The 20,204-nt window shown below is 48.8% G+C and overlaps 3 protein-coding genes across 6 annotated transcripts; all 3 read right to left on the bottom strand.

Moving 5' to 3' along the window:
* Positions 1–123: 123 nt before the first annotated feature.
* Positions 124–3,715, bottom strand: LOC136450560 (receptor-like protein kinase HSL1). Its single transcript, XM_066451051.1, has 2 exons — positions 801–3,715; positions 124–697 (listed from the first exon to the last, which is right to left on the bottom strand). The coding sequence occupies exons 1-2, from the start codon at positions 3,466–3,468 to the stop codon at positions 240–242; spliced, it is 3,126 nt and encodes a 1,041-aa protein (XP_066307148.1). The 5' UTR covers positions 3,469–3,715; the 3' UTR covers positions 124–239.
* Positions 3,716–10,558: 6,843 nt separating this feature from the next.
* Positions 10,559–15,199, bottom strand: LOC136453211 (receptor-like protein kinase HSL1). 4 transcript variants are annotated; one of them, XR_010758971.1, is made up of 4 exons: positions 12,241–15,199; positions 11,602–12,091; positions 11,309–11,383; positions 10,559–10,876 (listed from the first exon to the last, which is right to left on the bottom strand). XR_010758971.1 is itself a non-coding variant. In XM_066453793.1 (3 exons), exons 1-2 carry the CDS (start codon positions 14,879–14,881, stop codon positions 11,634–11,636), a joined length of 3,099 nt encoding a protein of 1,032 aa, XP_066309890.1. In that variant the 5' UTR covers positions 14,882–15,199; the 3' UTR covers positions 10,559–10,876; positions 11,602–11,633. The 4 variants fall into 4 exon arrangements, 3 of the variants coding, with proteins under 3 accessions (XP_066309890.1, XP_066309889.1, XP_066309888.1); XM_066453793.1 differs by lacking the exon at positions 11,309–11,383; XM_066453792.1 differs by lacking the exon at positions 11,309–11,383 and having other exon boundaries at positions 11,606–12,091.
* Positions 15,200–17,432: 2,233 nt separating this feature from the next.
* LOC136455192 (26S proteasome non-ATPase regulatory subunit 2 homolog A-like) lies at positions 17,433–19,390 on the bottom strand. The gene is made up of 5 exons (XM_066455325.1): positions 19,260–19,390; positions 18,893–19,046; positions 18,591–18,658; positions 18,227–18,316; positions 17,433–17,484 (listed from the first exon to the last, which is right to left on the bottom strand). Exons 1-5 carry the CDS (start codon positions 19,316–19,318, stop codon positions 17,433–17,435), a joined length of 423 nt encoding a protein of 140 aa, XP_066311422.1. The 5' UTR covers positions 19,319–19,390.
* Between the last annotated feature and the right edge of the window lie 814 nt (positions 19,391–20,204).

Genomic DNA, 20,204 nt, shown 5'->3' with positions numbered 1-20,204 from the left:
CTTTATTTCAGAAACAACTACAATAGTAATATTTGCTTGTTATGTTTGATTGGTCTAATGTATGTGTGATTTAATAGAAATTTACTGTGTGAAACCCCACAAAGGCCATGGTGACAAGTTATGATGCATGACTCTAAGCTATAGTGTGCTAAAATGTACTAACAGAAGTATCTCTGTATCTGTTGATTGACGCTGTCCAGACTTACTGTACTGACATGTGCAATGTTCGGTTCTTAGTCTTAGACCGTGCTGTCGAAGTCACTATTTTCGTCCATGTCAATCCCTGTTCCATTCGACGGCTGTTTCCGGCGACTGCGTCGCTGCGGCAGCAGGAGAGGAGCCGCTTCGTACTCCTGGCCATTCTCCATTTTGCTCTTCTGGCGCGTCTGCTCGCTGCAATTGAGCAAGATTTGCAGCACGTCCTTCATGATTGGCCGCGACGACGGCATATCTGTGGTGCACAGCACGCCTAGCCTGAATACGACCTGGATCTCCTCAGAGTACCCTGCGTATCTGATGCTCTTGTCTGTGGCATCAGGGATGCTCCCCCCTGATTGGTAGTGGTGCCGCGCCCATTCCGCCAGGCAGCCGTGCTCGCCGCCGGCGCTGGCCTCCTTTCCGGTGGTGAGCTCCAGAAGAACGACGCCGAAGCTGTAGACGTCAACCTTATCGTTCACCTTGTTCGTGTAAGCACGCTCTGCAGGTAAGCACATGCAGCGTTTGATTTGATACAGCAAATACTGCCCCCAAATTCTGTACAGAACAGAACCCAGCAAAATGGACAGGGCCGAAATCCATACCGGGAGCCATGTAGCCGAAAGACCCAGCGACGGCGGACATCGTTTTGGGTGCCCCGACCTCTACCAGCATCCTGGCGAGCCCGAAGTCAGCGACCTTGGCCCTGAACTCCGAGTCCAGCAGGATGTTGCTCGTCTTGACGTCGCGGTGAATGATGGGTGGCGAGCACTCGTGGTGCAAGTAGCATAGCCCCTGCGCGACGCCGACGGCCACCCTGAGCCTCGTCAGCCAGTCCAGCGGCGCCCTGGCCGTAAGGAGCCCATCAGCGCTGGCGTTGTGGCCGTGGAGCCATTGGTCCAGGCTGCCGTTGTCCATGTAGTCGTACACAAGGAGCTTGGCCTCAGTGCCGGAGATGCAGCACAGCAGCTTGACAATGTTGTTATGCCGGACGTTCCCGAGGATGCCCGCCTCCGACTCGAACTCGCGCTCCAGCTTCTCGTCCAGCGTCCCGGCGATCCATATCTGCTTCACGGCCACCGTGCCCGCGCTCCCGTTGAGACGGTTGGTGTAGGTGACCCGGTACACGTGGCCGGAACCGCCGCGGCCGATGAGGTTCTCCTCTGTCAGCTCCCGGAGTATGGATGCCTCCCCGAAGCCCAGATCCTGGACGAAAGGCGTGATCTTCCACTCGTCCCGGACCGCGACGCGCGGCCGTTTCTTGATGTCGCGGACGAGTAGCAGGGCGAAGGCCGCGGCGGCGAGGAGCGCGCCGCCAGCGACGAGGAGGCCCGTGCGGAGTGCATGTGAGACGCCTCGGGAAGAACCCCTGTCTTGTGATCCCGCCGCAGCGCAGGAGCGCACGCCGGCGGGTACCGGAGCCTCGGTGCAAAGGCCGGGGTTGTCGCGGAAGCTGTTGTCGTAGGCCCCCGTGGCGAACCCGATCGGGACCTGGCCACTGAGGTGGTTGGAGGACAGGTTGAGGGCGTTGAGGTTTGGTTTCACAAGCTCCGGAGGTATCGCGCCGGAGAGCTCGTTCGACGAAAGGTCAAGGACGCTGAGCACCGGCATGGCGCCCAATTCGGCCGGTATCGCGCCGCTGAGCTGGTTCCTGCTCATGTCCATAAACGTCAGCTGCCTCAGGCTAGCAACGCTCTTGGGGATCGCGCCAGAGAGTTGGTTGCCTGACAGGTTCAGTGTCTGCAGCAGCGGCATGCCGTCGCCAAGACTCGCCGGTATCGCGCCAGAAAACTGGTTGTTCTCGGCGGTGAACACCTGGAGCGTAACTGCTGAAGCCGGAATGTTGCCACCGAATTGGTTGTTCCCTATGTGTAGCGTCGTAAGGTCGGCAGACATCGAGGCCGGAAGACTCCCGGTGAGATAGTTACTCTGTAGTGCTAGGAACTCAAGCTGCGTGGCTGTCCATAGAGCCTCTGGCACGTCGCCGGTGAGCTGGTTATTGTCTAGATCCAGGGTTACCAGAGTTGCGCAGTTGGCAAGGCCCGCTGGGATGGAGCCGTTCAGGTGGTTGTGCTCAGCGGTGAGGTAATGGAACTGGCCTCCGGCGCATAACCCTTCTGGAATGGCGCCGGTGAGCTCATTGTCATCAACCTCTACATAACCCAAGCTCGAGTGCTTCCCGAGTTCCAGTGGGAGCGTGCCAGTAATCCTGTTACTGTACAATCTCAATGTCCATAGAGATGGCAACCGGCCGATGCTCGCTGGTATCTCGCCTGAAAAGTTATTGCTGAAGAGGTGTAATTGTCTGAGGTTTTGTAAATGCCCGAAGACTTCCGGAATGACTCCACTAAGGTTGTTCTCGGAGACGTCAATTATGGTCAAGCTCTTTGCAGCAAAGCCATCGTCGACGACCATGTCGCCGGTGAGCTTGTTCCTGAACACTGTCATCTTTTGCAATTTCTTCAGGCTCCAAACCCCCGGAGGTATGCTTCCTATCAACGAGTTCTCCGAGAGGTCCAGCACCTCCAACTCCTGCATATCCGCTAAATAGCTCGGGAGGTCGCCGACGAGGTTGCTTTGCGCCGCCGAGAGGCTGACTAGACTGGTCAGGTTCTTGAATGACGCCGGCAGCTCGCCAGGGACGAACGGGTTGGACGCCAGCCACAGCGTCTGAAGCCTCGTCAGCGCACCGAGCCCAGCCGGGACGGTGCCAACGAGTCGATTGTTGTCGAGCTCGAGATGCCGGAGGTTGAGGAGGTTGGAGAGCGACCTCGGGATGGTGCCGTTGAACTCGTTGCCGCTGAGGACCAGCGTGGTCAGGCTCGCCGCCAGGCGGTGGCCGATGTTCGCGGGGAGATCGCCGCGGAAGTAGTTCTCGGAGAGATCGATGTACCGCAGCGAAGCGCAGCGGTACAGCGTGGTCGGGAACACGTCGGTGATGCTGTTGTTGGAGACGTCGAGGTGCGTGAGGCGTGTAAGGCCGCCGACGGCGTCTGGGAACGGGCCTGAGACGTTGGCGTCCGCGAGGGTGAGGTTGGTGACGCGGCCCGCCGTGTCGCAGCCCACGTATGGCCACGCGCAGTGTGCGCCCGCGGCCGAGGCGTTCCATCCGGCGAGCACGGGCGGGTCGCCCCACGCGCGCTTGATATGGAGCAGCAGCTGCGCCTCGTCCGCCGCCGGCTGGGAGGACTGCGGGGCCGCGCGGGGCAGCAGGCAGCAGCAGGGAAGCAGCGCGAGCAGCAGGCCGGGGAGGCACGGGCGTGGTGCCTCCATGCCTCGGCGGGCTTGTTTTCGTGCCGTGGCGTCGGTGGTGCACGGGCACGGCCGCCGCGGTGAACGCGGGAAGTGGAGGTGGTTCGGTAAAGTGCAGAGGGAAGTGGACTCCCCTGTTTAACACAACTCTACCGTTGACGGCACAAAAGTCCGGTTTTTTTTAAAGCTTTCAAAATGACTTCCATTTAGTTTACGTGGCTTTTTGGTCCGTCCGGAGTGATTCATACGGTGGAGGGTTGAAACTTGAAAGACCGACCTCAGATGGGAAGTGCTCCGGATTCCGGAAGTCTTTGCGGTAGTATCCGCAAGTACAGCACGTGGTTTGATACAAGTTTAGAGGAATCACCTGTTCCTCACTGCACCATTTATTATAAACAACGAAGTTTGGGGGTCGCGTGGCCCCTTTCCAAATCTCCATTCTGACGGTCCCCGGAGACTGGTCAGCCCAGCGTAATAGTGCTCCGTCAAACACGCAGTTAGTGTGGTCCGTGGGCCTGAGCGACGGAGACTCAGGGTCTGTTTTCATATAAACAGAAAAAAAATCTCAAAAAAAGAAAAATAAAAAGAAAAAATCCACTAAAAAAATTAACAGAAAAAGTCGATTTAACCTAATTCGACTTTACCCGTTCGATTTACGTCGTCCAACCAAAAAACAGGTTCCTTTTTTTTTTATCTCATCCAACCTTTAAAACCGCCCGAAGTTGTTCCTAAGATGAAAGTAATTTTAGCTGACATGACACGTCAGGAGTCTATTACTTTATTATAAAAAAATATAGATTTTTTCAAGAAAATTGTCCAAATATTTTTTCTATAAAATAAGAAAATTAAAATCCCAACATCCAAACTAATCTTAGAAAAATTGTTTTAGCTTAGAAAAATATGAAACCAGTTTCAAATTTTTTTCAAATATCATGCTCTATATTATTGTACCTAGCTTAGAATTATTTGAATCTTTTATATGTCCTTTGATGTTTATTCAATAATGCTGCTATGCGGGCGTCCGTTCAGCCGGACGCCGACTTCGGAAACAAAAAGAAATAACTCCCACTCCGCCTCTCACGCTCACCCAAGCCCCTCTCCCCGCCCGCCCGCCGCCGCCGCCAGCGACGACCACCTCTGCTTCCTCCGGTCAGAGGCCCTCGCTCGCCTCTCCGCCGCCAGGCTCCGCCACTAGAGTCGTGCCTCCCGCCCGCCCCCGCGCTCATCTCGTGCCCGCCGCGGCCGCCTAGGCTCATCTTGACCAGGGCGAAGGCTGCCCAGCTCACCGCAGCCATGGCGGAGCTCGCCCCGCGTGCAGCTCACCGTAGCCTGGGCAGAGCCCGCCCGTCCACGTCTCGCGCTTCGTTTGCCCAGCTCGTCGTGGCTGGGGCGGAACTCGTGTGCCGCCTGCACCCAGCTCATGACGCCCTGCCGCAGCCTTCCCCAGCGAAACGACGAGTTCTACACCGGTGAACTCCACACCCGACGAGTTTTTATTCTCCCAAGCAGCAAGAAGATGTTGCGCTCTCCGACCCTGACGGCTGGAATCGACCGGTCCCGGCCTCCCCCATGTTGCAAATGTATGTCTGAAGTGTTTCAGATGCTTCATAGGTATGCTGCAAGTGTTTTTTATGGATGTTGTAAAATTAGATCGGGATGTTGCAATGGTTGTACACGTATGTTGCAAACTCCTGTTCTCAATGTTTCATCTGTTTTTTCGACGTATGTTGCAAGTGTGTTTATCTGGACGTTGCATATATTTTCACACATATGATACAAGTGTTTTATCTGGATGTTGCGTATGTTTATAATGGTTTCAAGTGTTTTAGGTGTTTTTGCAATTATTTTATATACATGTTTCAAATGATTCATTTGTTTTCAGACGTATGTTGCAATTGTTGCATCTGGATATTTCAAAACTAGATCAGGTGTTGCGTCTCCCTCCTCGCCTTTCTTTTTTTCGAGAGAGTTACACAGGTACATACGTAGACGCTCATAACACGCACGTATATTCACCCCTATGAACACATGCACACAAACCCTACCCCTATGAGCACCTTCGAAAGACTATGCCGGCATATCTCGAGATTGACGAAGTCACCGCAGGCGCCTCGCTGTCGACGGGAATGCCGCATACTATTGAAAGCATAATGTCAGGCTCGGGAAGTGAGCGCTGACAGAGGTAGTCCCCACTAGCGCAGGGTGGGCCCCACGTGCTTGCGGACGGGCGCATCAGGCGAGACGTGAGTGGGTAGGCGTGGGCGTCCGAACGAGGGGCTAGCGTCCGGGTGCTAGCCATGCCCATGTTTATTTGCCAGTAGATGGTCTAGTTATATATGTTATAATTAGTACGTGTTGACTCAAACATGCCTCATCATCTAAATACCACCATAATGCAAAGAAACATCCTTTTATTTTTCTGTTTCTTGTTTATAAACATGCAAATGAATTATAGTTGATGAGATTTGAATTATTAGCACAAAATTAACACAAACACATGAGAGAATGTTGTTGAATCAAGTTAACAAAATATTACAAAATTTCAATGAAATGTCTGTAATGACTTTGTGAATTAATCTCAAGATCTATCCTCAAATGAGAAGGGTATGAATGTGTATGTTCATATTTTAAGTGTGGATGCATGTTGTGAGCATGTGTTAGCACCAAAGTCAATTGAATTTCTATGTGCTCTGTATCATCAGCATAGACTAATTATAACACATAAAAAGAGCATCTACTAAAACAATAACAACAGAGATCATATAAGATTCAAACAATTCTATGCTAGGTGCTATAATATAGAGAATGATTTTTGAAAGAATGAAACTAGTGTCATATTTTTTTAGCTGAAACAATTTTCTAAGATCAAATCTGATTTTAGGATTTCATTTAATTGTATATTAGTCCTAGAAAAAAGTATTTGGACAAATTTTTAATTTTATTTCTATATTTTTTTGGTAAAGTCTAATTGATCATGGACTATCAACATAGTCTTTATACATTTTAGCTGGCATAACACCATGTAGGATACCACATCAACCAAAACCACTTCCAAAACTACCTGTAAAGTAAACTTGGATGGTTTTAAAACTGAGAGGTGGTGAAAGGTAAATCGGATTACGGTGAAAGTTAAAAGAGGAGCCGCCGCCTAGGGTATACCGAAAAATGACGTCGCCCTTGCTCCCAGGGCCTCGCCATCGCCACGCCTCCATCTAGGGCCCCTCTTAAAAGCTCTAGTTTAGTTTTGGTGAATTGATGAAACCCTAAGTGCTAACATAGTTTATCAAAGTGATTATGAGATAGGTAGCACTACTCCAAGTGATTAAGCATATGAAGATCATGACATGATGATGGTGATGGCATGGTGATGATCAAATGCTTGGACTTGCTCACTTGTAAAAGAAGAAAGAAAAATAAAAAACTCAAGGCAAAGGTGAAATTGATAGGAGCTTTTTGGTTTAGTGATCAAGACACTTAGAGAGTGTGATCACATTTAGGATCGATAGCCATACTATTAAGAGGGGTGAAACTCGTATCGAAATGCGGTTATCAAAGTGCCACTAGATGCTCTAACTCATTGTATATGCATTTAGGATCTAGTGGAAAGCTAACACCCTTGAAAATATTTGTGAAAAATTGCTAACACACGTGCACAAGGTAGTACACTTAGTGGTTGGTACATTTGAGCAAGGGTGGAGAAGTTGGCGAATCGAAGGAGGTGTTTTTCACTGTCAAACGGTGACCGGACGTTGGTCACGTGCTGACCGGACTCTAGGGAGCAACGTCCGATCAATTATAAAATAAGATGGTACTCTCAGCCTGAGACCGGACGCAGGCGACCGGACTCTGGCTGAACATTGTTCAGCGTCTGGTCATGCTATTGTGGCAGCGCACAGAGAAGAGGGAGAGTGATCGGACGCTGGACGAGTCTGGTCAGGCATGACTGGACGTGTCCGGTCGCGACTAGAACCTTACTGGAAGTGACTGGACGCTAGGCAATTGTGCGTCTGGTCCTACACTTTAGTACGTCCAGTCACAACTTAAGTGTACTGATGACCGTTGAGATCGGATGATCAGCATTTGAAGCAGGGGACACATGGCAAAAATCTGAGGACCGGACGCTGGGGTCCTACGTCCGGTCAATTCGATCGACGCGTCCGGTCGTCCTGATTTCTCAGTGAACAAAGAGCCAACGACTCTATTCATGAGGGCTCTCTATTTAAGCCCCATGGCTGACTCAAGCTCACTCTCTTGGCCATTTGCATTGATATAGCAACCTTGTGAGCTTAGCCAAAGCCCTCCCACTCATCTCCATTATCGATTCATCATCTTTGTGAGATTGCGAGAGAATCCAAGTGCATTGCTTGAGTGATTGCATCTATAGGCACTTGGTGTTCGTGTTTCGCTGTCAGATTCGCTTGTTGCTCTTGGTGGTTGCCACCACCTAGATGGCTTGGAGCAGCGGAGGAGGATTGGCACAAGTTGGAGAGTGTTCGTGGCCACCTCCCGGTGATTGTAAGGGGTATTGTGCCTTCCCCAGCGAAGCACCAAAAGGTAACTCTAGTGGATTGCTCGTGTCATTAGGTTACCTCACTTGTGGGTAGGTTCTTGCGGTGTCCAATTATGTGGACGAGGTTCGTGCAACACCTCTTAGCCGCTGATCCACCAAGTGTTGGTCGACACAACGGGAACGTAGCGTGTTGGCAAGCACGTGAACCTTGGAAGAAAATTGGTTGTCTCTTGCCCTTTGGTATTGTCTCGGTGATTGAGTTAGTATTCATCTTGTGATTGGTTCGCTCCTCTACGCGGCGGTATAATCACCTTACTTACTCATTTATATACTCGCAAACTAGTTGTAGTAAGCTATTTAGTGTAGCTAGAATTGAGAGCTTGCTTTGTAGCTTAAGTTCATCTAGTGGAGCTCTTTAGTGTAACAAGTGTGAGAGCTCTTAGTGAGTAGTGACTTAGTAAATTGTGTGTCTAGTGATCATAGTAACTAGAATTATTGGATAGATGGCTTGCAACCCTTGTAGAGCTAGAGCAAGTTTGTTTTCGCTATTTGTCATACTAATCAAATTGCTCTAGTTGGTTTGTAGATTTTTATATAGGCTATTCACCCCCTCTAGCCATGCTAGGACCTTTCACCTCTCTTTCTTCCTCTCCGGTGCGCCTGTCGGAGGTAAGAAGAAGAGGGGGTCCATCTCTCTTTTTCGCAGTTTTTAGTTTCAGTTTGTTTAGGGTTCAGTCCAAATGAATCTTCCAACGAAATCAGATGATTTTTGGTCAGGATCGTGTTTCCTGCGATGACTTCGATGATTGCCACGACAAGATCGTCGTTGTAGGCGTCGATTTCATTGGTAGGCGGCCAATTTATGGCCTTTATCTGCAAGGGGATGCTTCTGGGTGCCCCCTACGAGGACAGCGACTCCGGGTCATTGATCTTATCGTCGCGGTAATCGATCTCATCGTCGATGGTCGCGGAGAGGATTTCAAGGTCTCAAGGTGATGTATCTGCAGCCTATGTCGTACCCGACGATGCAACTGTCGATATTCTTTCAACGATTCAGATGCTTTTGGACTGGTTCCGAAGCGTTGGATCTTGCGACGTGTCCAATGTTTTAGAGTTGGTCGTTGGATTCGGCATATGGACTGCACCTTAGCTCCCACGTTCGATGGATTCCATTAGGGAAGAAGATGAAAAAGTCTGAATAGAATATTATATTTTTTTGTTTTAGATTTCTTTCATGTGTAATTTGAGGATTTACTATAGCAAAATTTAATATGAGTCCCACTTGCCTTCGGGAAAAAAAGTTAAGAGGGGTCAAATAGATTTTTTCTGCCTAGAAATTGGCCATGGTCCATGACGTCAATCTTTGTACTCCCTCCGTCCTAGAAAGAAGGTCATTATGGAATACGTGCAGGTCAAACTTTCTTAACTTTAATTAGGTTTGTAGAAAATACGTGCAACATTTATATCTCTAAATAAATTTATTATAAAAATATATTTAACGATCTATCTAATTATACTAATTATATATTATAAATATTTATATTTTTTTATATATAGTTGGTCAAAGTTAAAAAATATTGATTTTTCGGAAACGATAACGACTTGACAAAGGGAGTATATGACAAGGCCCACCACCCAACTAGTTAATTGGCTTCATGTTCGGCCTATAGAAGCTTTCTCTTCCAGTTAGCCATTTCACAGCATGGTACGTCCATAATGAATGAAGGAATATACCATGATGCACAAGTTTAGGCCCGTCGGACTCTTTTTCTTTTTCTTTTCTCCCATTGCACCACCTTCTATTTTTTTCATCTTATATTCTTCATGGCGTCATCACTGTTTTATTTTTTTCTTTTCCTTTTCCTATAATACGGGATTTGTTCATATTTATTTTTTCTTTTCTTTTCCTTTATTATCCATGAGATGTCCTACAATATTTTTTGATTGTTCACATATTAATCGTACCATGAAATGTTCCATGTTATGTTTTGGATTGTTTGCATATTACTCATGAAATGTTTTATGGTGTGCTCTGAGTTATTCTCATTGTTTTGTGATATACTCCCTTCATTCAAAATTTTTGAGTAAATATTTTAGTTTAATTTTAATAACGATAGAGGTAGGTAATGTATATTCGGGTTCCATAGATTATTAAAATAGCAAATATAGTTAATTCATATACAGATCTAAGGGTTTACTTTACTTTTTCTATCATAATGGTGAATTGTGTAATTTAAATTCAGATTTAGATGTTATTTACTTTTTTAATAACGACAGCAGTAATTGATTTAGGATACCAGATCAATGGTTAGGTGCTTTTGATTTTTGAGAAAATTTCTTGGATTTATTTTTAGCACATCTTGTTCATATGCATCATGAAATGAGAGTGATATGTCCTGTTCGCTTGGCTTATAAGTCATACTTTTTTAACCAATGAACAATATTTTTCTCTCACAATAAATCAGCCAACAGTACTTTCAGCCATGGCTTATCAGTCAAGCGAATATGTCATAGTTATTATATTATACATAACATATATAGCATGTTCGCTCGTTGGTTTCAGTCAGGGCTTATTAGTCATGGTACAATATTTTTCTCTCACAATAAACCAGCACCAACTAATTTTATCAGCTCAGAAACCAACCCACTGAACAGGCCGATAGTTTATAGAGACGGGAGAAGAACAAGAACCGGCTTTGACGCGACACCGAAGTTGTTAAAAATTAGATACGGCATACATGTTATGTATTATATATTTACGATAAAAACAACACATACGACAAGTAATTGGCTAGATGGGAGGACAACATGATTGGCAGCACTGCGGTGAAATGCTAGCGTCGGGCACCCGCTCGTCCGATTATGTGCCATGCATGTGGCCCTTCTATCTTTTTTTACTGTTAGGCTCCGATCGCTTCGCTGAAAAAACGAATCGAAACACTGTTTCAGTTGATTTGTTGTGAGAGAAAAACATTGGTCTAGTTAAAAAAATAAACTAAAAAAACAAATTATAAGAGAAACCAACGGGGCCTAGAAAACATGTAATGACTTGTGGCTGAAGATTTATTATATATAAGGGTCGTGCTGGACGCATAAACACCTAAGCACGCGTGTTTCAACCCTTCACTTTATTCAGCCTGTTTGTTGATTGGTTTCTGGACTGATAAGCCCGGCTGGTGCTGATTTGTTGTGAGAGAAAAATACTGTACCATGACTGATAAGCTCTGGCTGAAATCAACAAACGAACAGGCTGATTGTTTTTTTTAATTCTATGAATTAATTAATTGACTCAGGAAAAGTAAAAAAAAATCACATTCGAATCCTTAGCTCTCGGGATCACGTGTCACTCACCAGATGGAAGGGACACGTCATGTCTCTATCTTCTTCTATTAATCGTACTAATTTCTGAATGCATGTGCAGAACACCTGCATTTGTTTCAGAAAGAAATTGTAATCGTAACCTTTGCTATTTGTTCTGTAGTGATCTAATGTGTGCGTCACTTGCAACAAATTTACAGTGTCAAAACACAAATTTAGAGTCAACATCTGGTGACAAGTTTGAAAGCATGATTTCCCTGCTGTACTCTACTGAAATGTAGTATGAAGCATCACTATAACTGTTCATTAACGCTGTCCTAACTTACTCACTGGTATGTGCGGTGGTCGGTTCCTTTCTTCAGACAATGCTGTCGAAGTCGCTCTTCGATTCGATGTCAATCCCCGTGCCGTTGGAGAGCTGTTTTCGGCGACTACCGCGCTGTGGCAGCAGGAGTGGATCCTCCTCGTACTCAGGGACACGCTCCGTTTTGCTCTTCTCGTGCGTCTGCTCGCTGCACTTGAGTAAGATCTGCAGCACGTCGTCCATGGTTGGCCGCGACGACGGCATCTCTCCGGTGCAGAGCACGCCTAGCCTGAAAACAACCTCGATCTCGTCGGAGTACCCGGCGTATCTTATGCTCTTGTCTGTGGCATCGGGGATGCTCCCTCCAGACAGGTAGTGGCGCCGTGCCCATCCCGCCAGGCTGCCGTGCTCGCCGCCGTCGTTGGGCTCCTTGCCGGTGGTGAGCTCCAGGAGCACGACGCCGAAGCTGTAGACGTCTACCTTCTCATTCACCTTCTTTGTGTAAGCACACTCTGCAGATAAGCATTCCAATCTAAGGTCCGGCAGTACAAGAACATGGGACATGTGCTACAGTGGTTATTCCGCAGTTATGCAGCAGAATCTAGAAAAAAATCTGACAGAGATCCACCGTTAAGAAACAAGCACGGATGAGGATCCTTACCGGGAGCCATGTAACCGAACGAGCCGGCCACGGCGGACATCGTTTCTGGCGCCCCGGCCTGCACCAGCATCCTGGCCAGCCCGAAGTCGGCGACCTTGGCCCGGAACTCCGAGTCCAGCAGGATGTTGCTCGTCTTGACGTCGCGGTGAACGATGGGCGGCACGCATTCGTGGTGCATGTAACACAGCCCCTGCGCGGCGCCGACGGCCACCTTGAGCCTGGTCAGCCAGTCCAGCGGTGCACGCCGTGCGGACCGCGCCCTCGCCATTGGGTGCCCGCCGGCGTCGAGAGCGTCTCCGTGGAGCCACTTGTCCAGGCTCCCGTTCTCCATGTAGTCGTACACGAGGAGCTTGGACTCGGCGCCGGAGAGGCAACACAGCAGCCTGACGATGTTGTTGTGCCGCAAGTTGCCGAGGATGATAGCCTCCGACTCGAACTCGCGCTCCAGCTTCCCGTCCAGTTTCCCGGCGGTCCGTAACTGCTTCACGGCCACCGCGCCAGCGCTCCCGTTGAGCCGGTTGGTGTAGATGACACGGTACACGCGGCCGGACCCGCCGCGGCCGATGATGTTCCCCTCCGTCAGCCCCCGGAGTATGGACTCCTCCCCGAAACCAAGATCCACGACGAAAGGCGTCATCTTCCAGTCGCCCCGCTCCGCGACGCGGCGCCGTTTCCTGATGTCGCGGACCACGAAGAAGGCGAAGGCCGCGGCGATGAGGAGGAGAGCGGCGCCAGCGACGAGGAGGCCCGTGCGGAGCGCATGCGAGACGCCTCCGGAAGAACCTCCGTCTTGTGACCCCGCGGCGCAGGAGCGCACGCCGGCGAGGTACCCGGGTCCCGCAACGGCGGTGCAGAGGCCGGGGTTGTCGAGGAAGCTGCTGTCGTAGGCCGCGATGGCAAGGGCGGCCGGCACCTGGCCACTAAGCTGGTTGGAGGACAGGTTGAGGGAGGTGAGCTGCAGCTTCCCAAGCGCCGGCGGTATGGCACCGGAGAGCTCGTTGGACGACAGGTCAAGGACGCTGAGCACCGGCATGGCGCCCAGCTCTGCCGGTATCTCCCCGGTGAGCTGGTTCCTGCTCATGTTCATCTGCGTCAGCTGGCTGAGCTTAGTAACGCTCCTCGGGATATCGCCGGAGAGCTTGTTACTGGACAGGTCCAGTGTCTGGAGCTGCGGCATCCCGTCACCAATACTGGCCGGTATTGGACCGGAGAACTGGTTGTTCTCGGCCGTGAATTTCTTGAGCGCAACTGCAGTAGCCGGAATGCTGCCACTGAATTTGTTGTTCTCCATGGCTAACGTTGTAAGGTTGCTGGGCATGGTGACCGGAAGACTCCCAGAGAGCTGGTTACTCCGTAGTGTGACGAAATTAAGCTTTGGCGCCGTCCACAGAGCCTCTGGCACGTCGCCGGAGAGCTGGTTATTGTCTAGAGCCAGCGTTTTCAGAGCTGTACAATTTGCGAGGCCTGCAGGGATGGAGCTGTTCAACTGGTTGTTCATGGCGGTGAGGTACCGGAACTGGCCTCCGGCGCACAGCCCTTCAGGGATAGCACCGGTGAGCTCATTGTAATCAACCTCAACAATGGTCAAGCCTGAGTACTTTCCAAGGTCCGGCGGGAGCATGCCAGTAAACCTGTTATTGGCAAGCTTGAATATTGACAGTGACGGCAACTGGCCGATGCTTGCTGGTATCTCGCCAGAGAAGTTGTTGCTGAAGAGGTACAGCTGGTTAAGGTTCTTCAAGGTCCCAAAGACTTCAGGGATGGCTCCAGTAAGCTTATAATTCTCTGAAAGGTCGATGAAACTTAAGTTCGTCGCGGCCAAGTCATTAACAACCACGTCGCCGGTGAGGTTGTTGCCGTACAAAAACAATTGCTGCAAGTTCTTCAGGCTCCAAACACCCGCAGGTATGCTTCCGGTCAACATGTTATTGGACAGGCTCAGCAACTTCAACTCCTTCATCTCAAGCACAGAGCTCGGGAAGTCGCCGATGAGGTTGCACTGCTGTGCCCAGAGGCTGACTAGGTTGGTGAGGTTCTTGAACGACGCCGGCAGCACGCCCGGAAGGAACGGGTTGTAGGCCAGCCACAAGGTCTGAAGCCTCGTCAGCGCGCCGAGACCCGCCGGGATGGAGCCGTTGAACCCGTTGCTGTATAGGAGCAGCGTGGTCAGACTCTTCCCCAGGCTGCCGATGTCCGCGGGCAGCTCACCGGTGAGGTTGTTCTGGGACAGGTCGAGGTACTGGAGCGAAGCGCAGCGGTAGAGCGCGGTCGGGAACGCGCCGGAGATGCTGTTGTTGGAGACGTCGAGGTGGGTCAGCGCCGAGAGGCCGCCGACGGCGTCCGCCGGGAAGGGCCCCGCGACGCCGGCGCTGGCGATCGTGAGGTTCGTGACGCGCCCGGCCGTACCGTCGCACCCGACGAATGGCCAGTCGCAGGGCGCGCGCGGGGACGAGGTGTTCCATCCCGCGAGCGCGGGCGGGTCGCCCCACGCGCTCTTGATCTGGAGCAGCAGCTGCGTGTCGTCCGCCGGCTGCGACTGCGCCGCCGCTCGGCGCACGAGGTAGCTGGCGAGCAGCGCGAGCAGCAGCAGGAGGAAGTAGCTGCGCGCGCATGGTGGGTACGCGCGGCACGGTGGTGCCATTGTCTCCGCCGGCTTCGGTGGCGTGGGCGTTTGGTTGTGCTGACTGGTGCGCGCGGCCGCCGCGTTTGGCAGCCGGTGGGGTCTGGGGTGGGGTGGGGATAGGGAGGCCGATTTGCTCCGGTAAGCAAATTCGGCGTCGGGAACGGAGTCCACCAGTTTTTTTTGTATCCCGAGCTACCTTTGACTGGTAGGCGCCCGTTATGCTTTGCTGGCAGGTGATTGCTGCGAAGCTTCTAATTTTCTGGATTAGTGCGTGGTTTTTTCCGTCGGCAAACCAGTGATCTGGACGGAGCGTCCTTGCTCAGTGTCGGTCGGGGAAAATTCCATTTCCATGCCTGCTCAGTGGAAGTCAGGGCTCCAGCTGGGGTCTTCGCTCTAGAAGTCTAGAGTGCTCTATAAAGTTTGAGCAATAAGCACATACTAGAGGTTAACGCCACTTAGAATAATGATTTCGTTATTGACTGCACGCGTTGAACTCGAATAGTGATGTTTAGGTCGGGCCGTCACCGTGGCGGATCACTTTCCGCTCGTGGTAAACTGGGAACTGGTAACCTTTCTTCCGACGGTCAACAAAAACTGTACACACCAGGACAGGGCTCCGGTCAAACACGGCCACTAGTTTTTGGCTGGCCTGGGCTTGAGCGGCTGAAGGATGAAGCCCGATCCTGGACTTCAACGGTTCAACCACTACTTTCATTTTCTTTTATTTATTATGTATGGTGGTAGTATATAAACCAACAAAGACCCACGCCCCGAAGATACTATATCCGTTCCAAAATAAATACCATTATCACATTCTGATAAATCAGCTTTTAATTTTGACCAAATACATATAAACAATTATTAGTATTTATGATGTATAATAAGTATCATTAGATAAGTTGTTAAATATATTTTTATAATAAATTTATTTAGAGATCCAAATGTTACATATTTTTTATAAATCTAGTCAAACTTAAAAGAGCTTGACCTCCACGGAACCCTAAATAACACTTATTCTGAAACAGAGGAAGTAGATAAATTCATTGGTTGCATGTCATCCTATATCATCATTTTTTAAATCACCAAAGAAACAAGGATTTCCTTGCTCCATGAGGCGAGCCAAATTGGCTCTCCCATCTAGGCAAAGCTCAAATTGAACCCACTGTTAGCACTATACAAGCAAGCAAACCAAACATTGGACCAAACACTGACCTTGCTTTGCCGAGCTAGTTTAGCCTATGTCTGCCAGGCAAGGTGAGCCAGCAAAGTTCCAAGCAGGCCCCATATTGCCCCTATCTTCTTTTTTCCATACTCCACTCTCTCTTGTTGATCTGAGCCACGAAGCTCCAGGCTTCACACAATAGGTGTGCTTGCTTTGTTCTTAGATAGCTTTTGTTTCGCATTGTGAACGTCCTTATCTTTGCTTGATGCACCCTATGAGCGTACATTCTATGGCACTCCTGATCTGTTCTCCCAACCACATGCTTGGCCTTGGTGTTAGGTTTCCACACCCTCATCATCTATATCTTTCACCTCTAGACATTAGTCGTCCACCATGAGGGTCTAGTACACCATCACTGCACATCGATATGGTGGGCCCACTCGGCGGGAAGATACCGGCTACCTCACGTCTTCACCAAGGTATGCAAATAGTGATGGCATATCTTAAAACTAGAAAAAACTGTAATAGCATCTTATTATTACTAATCGGAGAATCCATGTTGATCCTCATTGAACGCGTTAAAGAAAAAGATCTTTAAAAAATGCTAAAAACTGGAAATAACAGCCATGAAATCAGTACTCTAGTATAAATACCCATTAGATCTATTAAGTTTCTTGTTTATTATATATTGTGGAAATAGCTTAAGTTAAGCTTCATTATCTTTCGTGACCGTGCCATGACACATATTTCATTACTAGAATTGAAATTTTGAAATAAAGAAGATTAGTAAGCACATGTTCACTAAAACACACTGTGGCAATAAATTAGATGTACATGTTTCTCAAAAAAGATGTATATTACTTGATTATCTCGTGGCCTAATATCTATTCGTAAATTAACCACCTCTTCTGCACAATAAAAAATTGTCTAATCCTACGTGCACGGACGAATCAAGTGGACTTATCACTTATATTATTAATAAAAATCCGGCTAATTATAATAACTAATATATTGCCCATGCTAACGCTACGACATCTAGAGTAAGTGGGTAACACACATTATACAGGCATTCATCAAACTTGGTAAATCTAAAGCAATCTATTATACTTGATCAATGGTTATTACATCGCTACAGCTCCGGTAATCCCCAAACTGTTTTAAGATAAGAAGGGCCGCCTCCGCCTGGCCATCCTGCTGCTTCCTCCTCCTCCTCTTCCTCCTCCTCCCCTCCCAGGCCCCATCCCGGACCTCAAGCGAGCGCTCCCGAACCTCAAGCTGCCCTACCTGGCGGACAACCGCCTAGACGGCCGCGTCCCGCCTAGCCTGGGCCTACTACATTGCGCCACCGTCCTCGTCCTCTCCAGCAACCACTTGACGAGCAGATCCCCGGGTCCCTGCTGCCCCGCCTCACATCGCTACCACCTTGACAACAATTCTGCGTACAAGCCGGTCGCTGCATCTGCAAGGGATTAGCAATGAATGAGGTGTAAGTTGGCCCAAAAGTTGAGTACACCTTGCCCTTCTATTTGTAGAACTTCTAGTTCCTCAAGAAGCAATGGGAAACAATGTACCTGACATAATTCACCATCCCACAATAACTTGCGCTTATCATGCAGAACAGTCTTTGAGTGGATCAGACATTGAAGCTTCATATTGAACATTGGTTTAGCTAAGGATATATCAAAGTCTACTTGTGCTATGTGATCTTGCATGTCTAAACGATGTCAGAAGTCAAAGATCAATATTTGGTTTAGGTAAAGGATATGTCAAAGTTTGTATGTTTAAAATAAAAATAATCCTATGTTCCAGAAATCCCAAATTGACAAGACAACACAGAGAATCATAAACCATTTCAAAAACACATCCAGATCCAAAGATTCAAAATAAGCAAAAAAATGAGCCTCTTTATCATTCGCAGGTTCACCAAAAGCATTGGTTAGTACTACTTCCAAAATGAAGTTTCTCCGGCAAGATGCCTGCTCAATAAATTTCCATAATTAGGGTAGCCCTTGGTTATTTTGATTTAATCCATGATATGATACAAGTTATTATTTGCTACTAATTATTTTCTCCAACTCAAGTGCAATTTCTCATGTTGCTTTTTACATGCCATATTTTACTGAAATTATCCTCTCAAAAAAAACTAAAACATAGAATTCTACCATCACGTATGAGTTATGACATGACGGCATCTTGTTTACCTTCCCACCAACGATGCTCCAAAGGCCGTCATCACCCTCTTCGGTTCCATCAGAGCATGAATAGTCAATAGACAACTAAAATGGTGGGTTCTGCAATTCAATGAGAATATCACAAAGTCTGCACTTACACAGGCACAAAATCCGCCATGACATTAGCTTAGATGAATCACCTTTGCGTATTGTTCTTTTATAGTTCCTACTTCCTAGTCTACTTGAACATTACCAGCGCATTTGTATTCCTTAGATACTGAAAAATTTATTCCTAGTCTACTTGAATATTACCAGCGCATTTTTATTCCTTAGAAAAATTTAGACTTCGTTGATTGAAGGAGCCAGTAAACATATCATTCCAGTTCAGTCATACCTCACATATTCATGTTCCCATGAACCCATATCACCTTCAGAGCCCAACAAACGGTATTTCAGGCTCTCCTAAAACAAGAAGATGCCTCAGTTCCATATTCACAGGAACAGCTGAAGATGTCCTTTTTTGTCAAACAAAAAATCTTGTAAATGACAGTAGGAAGAGAACTATTGTGAAAACACATTCTCTTTCTCCTTCAATGGACATTGTCAAAGCTAACACCGACAGTATGTCAGCCATGTACTTCTGCAAAACAATAAAATGGTGTCATCAGCACTGCACCAAACCAATCTACAACATACCGAAGCTGGGTGATCCAAAGTGTACACACATTTCTTGAGGTCATACTCTGGTATTGTTTCAAAATAGGACTTGAGAGTTCCAAAGTACGAGAAGAGGAATTTCAGCGGCTTTAGGACTGAAGTCATTGAGCTCGTGGCAGAGCGAATCTCCTGCCTGAAACAGATCAGTTTTAGTGGCAGCGAAAGGGTTAAGAAACAAGCCGTTGGTTGCACAAAACTACAGGACTGCAGCTGGAGCACTCAATTATCCTTGTCAGACACAAGAAAAATCATCTTAATTTTACACATTATATAGGCAATAAGAAGCATACAGCACCACGACATAGACCTGAACCGGGCTCGGGCAGATTTGCGAAGCGAGCAGTACCTCATGCGAAGCGAGCACGGACAGGTACACTTCAGGAATTTCCATCTCGGCAAGCACATCACTGTTAATCGCTATGGCCAACTTCAGTATCTAGTCTGCACAATCCCTGCTTTGCTACAGCTTCCTCCTCGCATCCACGGATAGACCCTTGGGTGGCATCCGTGGGCAGGGCAATGACCACTTCGTTGGTGGACGAAGGCCCGATGTGCGGCGTCGACGGAGGGGTCAGGGTTGGCGGCAGTGTCGAACTCCCAGACTTGGCGGCTGGAGTTGGCGTTCTTCGTGTTGAGGCAGGGGTCTACGCCCTCCTTCGCGATCCGCAGGCGCCACATCCTCCGATCTTGAAATGCACACAGCGGGCTCCGGGGCGGGCAAGGGAGATCCTAATCCGCGGCGGACGACCCTCCCTCCCTCCGTCGCCTCTCCTCTCTTTCCTCTCGCTCCCGCTGCCTACGGCGTGGGGTGGGGCGCACGACAGGGTGGGCTACGCACGGTGTGGGCTAGGGCTACGCTGGCTCGAGCAGATCCCACGGAGAAGGCCTCGACGTGGAGGGAGCTCACGCCGGCCATGGAGGAGAGGAGGTCGCACGAGCACAGCGGCGTGGCCCCTGGCCTCTTGCGGGCTCACATGCTGGGACTGGCGATGCGTGCGGCCCTAGTAGGCGCTCGCAGAGGCGGCGGCGCGTGCGGGAGGAGAGAGGAGAGGACGATGTTTCAATTTTTTTCGGGGGAAAAAATGCCAACCGCGGAATCAAACCGTGGCCGATAAGCGTGGGCATGGGGGCTGGAGGCGGAGGGAGGAAACGCAGGAGGTTGACACACGCGATGGAGGACAGACACGCTAACATTAGGCGTCGGATTTAGACGAATAACGAGAGAGAATAGCTCAGAGATAATTTAGTGTATCTATTTTGATGATGTTATATTTTTTAGGTACATTTATAA

The sequence above is a fragment of the Miscanthus floridulus genome, chromosome 5, assembly GCF_019320115.1.
Source record: "Miscanthus floridulus cultivar M001 chromosome 5, ASM1932011v1, whole genome shotgun sequence".
NCBI classification, from domain to species: domain Eukaryota; kingdom Viridiplantae; phylum Streptophyta; class Magnoliopsida; order Poales; family Poaceae; genus Miscanthus; species Miscanthus floridulus.
The sequence above is the reverse complement of the archived record's forward strand: the minus strand, read 5'-3'. Positions and strand labels throughout refer to the sequence as shown.

Coding starts and splice junctions, on each gene's coding strand:
- LOC136450560 (XM_066451051.1), bottom strand. CDS start 3,468: ATGGAGGCACCACGCCCGTGCCTCCCCGGCCTGCTGCTCGCGCTGCTT. Junction 698..800: donor TTTCGGCTACATGGCTCCCG/GTATGGATTTCG, acceptor GCTTACCTGCAG/AGCGTGCTTACACGAACAAG.
- LOC136453211 (XM_066453793.1), bottom strand. CDS start 14,881: ATGGCACCACCGTGCCGCGCGTACCCACCATGCGCGCGCAGCTACTTC. Junction 12,092..12,240: donor GTTCGGTTACATGGCTCCCG/GTAAGGATCCTC, acceptor GCTTATCTGCAG/AGTGTGCTTACACAAAGAAG.
- LOC136455192 (XM_066455325.1), bottom strand. CDS start 19,318: ATGTGCTTGCCGAGATGGAAATTCCTGAAGTGTACCTGTCCGTGCTCG. Junction 19,047..19,259: donor CCGTGCTCGCTTCGCATGAG/GTACTGCTCGCT, acceptor GATCTGTTTCAG/GCAGGAGATTCGCTCTGCCA. Junction 17,485..18,226: donor GGAGCATCGTTGGTGGGAAG/GTAAACAAGATG, acceptor AATCCCTTGCAG/ATGCAGCGACCGGCTTGTAC.